Source organism: Lacerta agilis, chromosome 2, assembly GCF_009819535.1.
Source record: "Lacerta agilis isolate rLacAgi1 chromosome 2, rLacAgi1.pri, whole genome shotgun sequence".
Classification (NCBI taxonomy): domain Eukaryota; kingdom Metazoa; phylum Chordata; class Lepidosauria; order Squamata; family Lacertidae; genus Lacerta; species Lacerta agilis.
Genome location: NC_046313.1, coordinates 108,020,163 through 108,024,947, shown reverse-complemented (window position 1 = coordinate 108,024,947; position 4,785 = coordinate 108,020,163). Strand labels below are relative to the sequence as shown.

Sequence of the window (4,785 nt, the reverse complement as noted above, 5' to 3'; positions counted from 1 at the left end):
TTGTATCTTTTTTCTTAACATTAACCACTCTTCTTAATAGTCTTTAAGACATTAATTAATCTAATATAGTTCATTACTTAGACTACATATCCTAAAACATTCTTAAACATTTAGATCGTTCATAACAATACTTCTTGTGTACAGTTTTTCTAACATCAACTAGCTAAAGCCAATTCACCATGCTAATTCTGCTCAGATATCCAATTTTACACGATTTTTAAAATAATCTTTAAATTTCTTCCAGTCCTGTTGCACCTTCTCCTCCCTCTGGTCTCGGAGTCTCGCGGTCAGTTCAGCGAGTTCCATAAAGTCCATTAGCTTCATCTGCCATTCTTCCATATCTCCCTTTGTGTGGTCCCAACAGCAGGGGTAGCCTGTTGCAGGGTGAAGCAGGAGAAGGTCTTCTCTGTGGTAGCCCCCCATTTGTGGAACTCCCTCTTTCCCCGCCCCCCCCTTTTTTTAGATGGCAGCTTAAACACATATTTTCACATAGCACTTTGGAAATAGGTCAGTAAGTGGGCAGGGGAATTCAAACGCTCGCTGCTGATTTCTTGTCTTGCTCCGATGATGAATAATTGTTTCATTGTTTTATACTGTGTTCACTACTCTGAAGAGTAGTCTATAATTATAAGCAAGCAAAACAAAATAAAAATTTCTTTCCAGTAGCACCTTAGAGACCAACTAGGTTTGTTCTAAGCAAGCAAGCAAGCAAGCAAGCAAGCAAGCACATATTTGATATCAAATAGGGATTTCCTCTAGATTAGTTTGGCCACTCCAGTGACCCTTTTAAATTTCATTGATTTGGAAGTGGGGTTGGTTTTCTCCTGCTGTGTGCGGTTCGAATCCTCTGCCTCCCAAGCTCTCTCTTTTGCCAACCGTACAGTATAATATGCCCCAAGAATTCCTATGCTTTAAACATAATAAGTGATGAGACCAACAAATGTGAATAATGGCTGGACCCGGAAACTACAACTAATCCAGAATGCGGCAGATAGACTGGTGACTGGGAGCGGCCGCCGAGACCACGTAACACCGGTCTTGAAAGACCTACATTGGTTCCCAGTATGTTTCCGAGCACAATTCAAAGTGTTGGTGCTGAACTTTAAAGCCCTAAACGGCCTCGGTCCTGTATACCTGAAGGAGCGTCTCCACCCCCATCATTCAGCCTGAGATCCAGTGCTGAGGGCCTTCTGGCGGTTCCCTCGCTGCAAGAAGCCAAGTTACAGGGAACCAGGCAGAGGGCCTTCTCTGTAGTGGCACCCGCCCTGTGGAACACCCTCCCACCAGATGTCAAAGAGAAAACCAACTACCAGACTTTTAGGAGACATCTGAAAGCAGCCCTGTTTAGGGAAGCTTTGAATGTTTAATAGATTATTGTATTTTAACATTCTGTTAGAAGCCTCCCAGAGTGGCTGGGTATAAATAAATTGTTGTTGTTGTTGTTGTTGTTGTTGTTATGGACTCCAAAGAACAAACATGTTAAAAATGACAATGAACAGTAACACTGCAGAACAACCAGCTATAGATCCTTTTCGACCTTACATCTTTTTCAAGTATGTCCTAGTTAGTCCCAAGTTCCCGAGAAATGTTTTCCAAACAGTCTTCTTTGGGGAATGTGTCCAAATAATTCATCTTGTGCAACGGTGGCTGATAAGAATTCTGTTAGCTAAGCTATTTTCTCTCTGGAAAGTTTTAAAACACCTCCTGAATGTTAATAATGGGGCAGCCAAATACACTTCATCAGAAAGGGTATTCCACAAATAGAGAAAGGTCACCATCTACCGGGAATATATATGGTCCTATTAGAGATATATTGTTCTGCAATACAAAGCTGGCCCAATATATTATGCTGCCTGAGGCAAAGGACAAGACAATGCCTGTCCGTTCATGTACAAAGTTAGAAACATGGCAACTTCCTCCACAGCACTTGAGGGTAGCAGACGAGCTTAGTGCAGGCTACATTACACATACAGATGTATTACAACACACAGCTGCTTCCTGCATCTGCCACCTCAGGGCCTAATGAGTTTCAGGCTGTAAACTGAGGGTACATATTGACTCAGTGTTTCTTGACATGAGAACAGCTCAGCCAATGGCAAGGGTGGGTGGATTTAAAATGTGATTGACAGGCAACACCCACGCCTTGCTTTGGGAAACAGTGTTGACCAGATTGCATAGGCAAAAACTGTGGCAGTGATTTGGAGAGAATATGGGCTGTGCCTCATAAATTATCATTACTTGTTAGCTTATTCAAATTAATTTATATAGGTTTCAACCCATGTACATTTCAAATCTGAGTACAGCAAGTGCTGTCCCGCCCCCCCCCCCCAATTTTCAAGCAGCCACTCTGCTTTAATGTTAGGGTGTCGTTTTTCAATAAAAAATCTCTGTCCGAGTGAGAAGAAGCTGTGACCCCACTCCCAAATAACAACCAGAACAACAAACCCTACCAGCTCTATTAGCACCCTGGATATTCCTAAAGGTTGGTGGTGTTGGATCAATGCAAGCCCAGTCCACAGGGAAGGGAAGGGAGAGTACAAAACTAAAGCAAAATGCAATAGGGAAGGCGTTCTCAAACTCAGCTTCACCTGACCAGAGGGTGTGCATGTGTGAGGAGGAGGCAGTATCTCAGAAGCGCACCAAGCCATGCCCTGATCTGCGGTGGAGGCCCAGGGTGTCACAGCAGGCTGCCTTCCTTGGCTGCGGGAGCTGGGGAGGGCCAGTCCGGTGGAAATGCTCCTTCCCCCTACTCTGCCATCCAAAGCTTGAAAGTCCTGTCATAAGAGCATGTGGCGATCAGCTGCCCGTCCATGGAGATGTCCAAGCCCATGACTTTGCCCACTTGTCCTGCCAAGGTTTTCAGTGGGGATGAGCCTGGGTGCGTCCAGACCTTGGCTGTGTTGTCGTAAGCTCCGGTAGAAGAAGAAGAAGAAGAAGAGTTTGGATTTGATATCCCGCTTTTCACTACCCGAAGGAGTCTCAAAGCGGCTAACATTCTCCTTTCCCTTCCTCCCCCACAACAAACACCCTGTGAGGTGAGTGGGGCTGAGAGACTTCAGAGAAGTGTGACTAGCCCAAGGTCACCCAGCAGCTGCATGTGGAGGAGCGGAGACGCGAACCCGGTTCCCCAGATTACGAGTCTACCGCTCTTAACCACTACACCACACTGGCTCTCAAGCAAGAAGTTGCCATGATTTGGTTCAAACTTCACCCCTGTCACCAGGTTCTGATGGGCAGGGATGGTGTAGATGCACTTTCTCTGGCGGAGAAAGTTGTCGCCGCTGCCAGTGGCAATGTGGTACCCATTAGGAGAAAAGTTGATCCCACAGATCTCCTTGAGATGACCCTCCAAAAACATGATACAATGCCCTGTCCGCAGATCCCACAAGCGGCCAAATTCATCAAGGCTACCAGTGGCAGAAAGAGAGCAGTCAACATGGAAGGCGATGTCATAGACTCCTTTGCTGTGCCCCTCCTCGTGCAAGAACTCCACCTGAGCCTCCAGGTCCCACAGGCGCCAAGAGTGGTCATAGCAGGTGGTGCCCAGAAACCTGCGAGAGGGATGCCATATCACCCGGGCTACTCTCGCTTTGTGTCCCTCGATGTCAGCCACTGGTTCATCACTTTCAAGACTCCAGAGTTTGACAGAGCCATTCACAGCACATGAAGCCAGGTTGACATCCTTCTTGTCCAGGAAGATGGTTGCCTTGGGGTGAAAGACAATGGCTCTGACGTTGGTGTTGTGCCCTCGCAAAGTTTTTCAGATAACTGAAGAAGTGTGCATGCACACGAAAGCTCATACCAAGAACTAACTTAGTTGGTCTCTAAGGTGCTACTGGAAGGAATTTTTTATTTTATTTTGTTCCCCTAAAGACATTCATGTTATCCCAATGAAAAAGGATATTGGTGCTTTCCATTGGTTATGGGATAATAAGCAAGGACTGCCTGTGTGTGCGTCCCATATTTTGGACTTCCTGCATTACATTCACACACAGGAGAATTCCAACCGTGCCTAGACAGAAGTAATTCCCAAGTGAATTTAACGAGTTAAATGGGATTTTGATCAGTTTGGAAACTGTTGCTAGGAAACAGGGTAAACAAAAATGGCGGCGACAGGATTGGTTTTCGGGTTACAAGGGAAGCATGCCCTAAACAAACATGGCGAACAACGCAACTTCCCGTGCCTGTAACCAACATGGCAGGTAAACTGGATTCACCAAAGGCTGTTTGTCCTGCGCCAACTTCAAACTCCGCAGCGGGCTTCACTTCCTTTTATGAAACAAAATAAAAAAAATCATTCCAGTAGCACCTTAGAGACCAACTTGGTATGAGCTTTCGTCTGCATGCACACTTCTTCAGATGCACACGAAAGCTCATACCAAGAACAAACTTAGTTGGCCTCTAAGGTGCTACTGGAATGAATTTTTTATTTTGTTTTGTTTTGACTTCTTCAGAAGTTACCGTTCACGGCCAGGCGCTTGATGAGGCGGAAATGCGTCATAAGGGTAACGTACTGACGTCAGGAAAGCAGGGCGCAGGCGTGAGGTTATTAAGCTTCTCCCACTTCGCTCTTTTAAGCATTTATTTAGGAGCAGAAAAGCCTCCATTCAGATACGAGGATTTGTTTTAAAGCACATCCTGACCCAAAATATGGAATGAGGGAACCAGAACCGTGAAGGCGGTCATGGAGACCGCTTGCAAGTAAAGTAAAGTAAATCAGGCACTCTTTATAGTCAGCTATACGCCGGGAACGGAAGAGCAAGACTTAAATAGTCCTGGCGGGCC

The 4,785-nt window shown here is 45.7% G+C and overlaps 1 protein-coding gene across 1 annotated transcript; it reads right to left on the bottom strand.

The window, feature by feature from the left end:
- Positions 1–2,746: 2,746 nt before the first annotated feature.
- Positions 2,747–4,501, bottom strand: LOC117042404 (U4/U6 small nuclear ribonucleoprotein Prp4-like). Its single transcript, XM_033141951.1, has 3 exons — positions 4,462–4,501; positions 3,163–3,756; positions 2,747–2,847 (listed from the first exon to the last, which is right to left on the bottom strand). The coding sequence occupies exons 1-3, from the start codon at positions 4,499–4,501 to the stop codon at positions 2,747–2,749; spliced, it is 735 nt and encodes a 244-aa protein (XP_032997842.1).
- Positions 4,502–4,785: the final 284 nt, after the last annotated feature.

What these genes read in the sequence shown, in the direction of transcription:
- LOC117042404 (XM_033141951.1), bottom strand. Translation starts at nt 4,501, where the DNA reads ATGACGCATTTCCGCCTCATCAAGCGCCTGGCCGTGAACG. An exon ending in CAAGCGCCTGGCCGTGAACG is followed by an intron (nt 3,757 to 4,461) that starts GTAACTTCTGAA and finishes TTATCTGAAAAA; the next exon opens with CTTTGCGAGGGCACAACACC. An exon ending in CTTGCTTGAGAGCCAGTGTG is followed by an intron (nt 2,848 to 3,162) that starts GTGTAGTGGTTA and finishes AAACCTTGGCAG; the next exon opens with GACAAGTGGGCAAAGTCATG.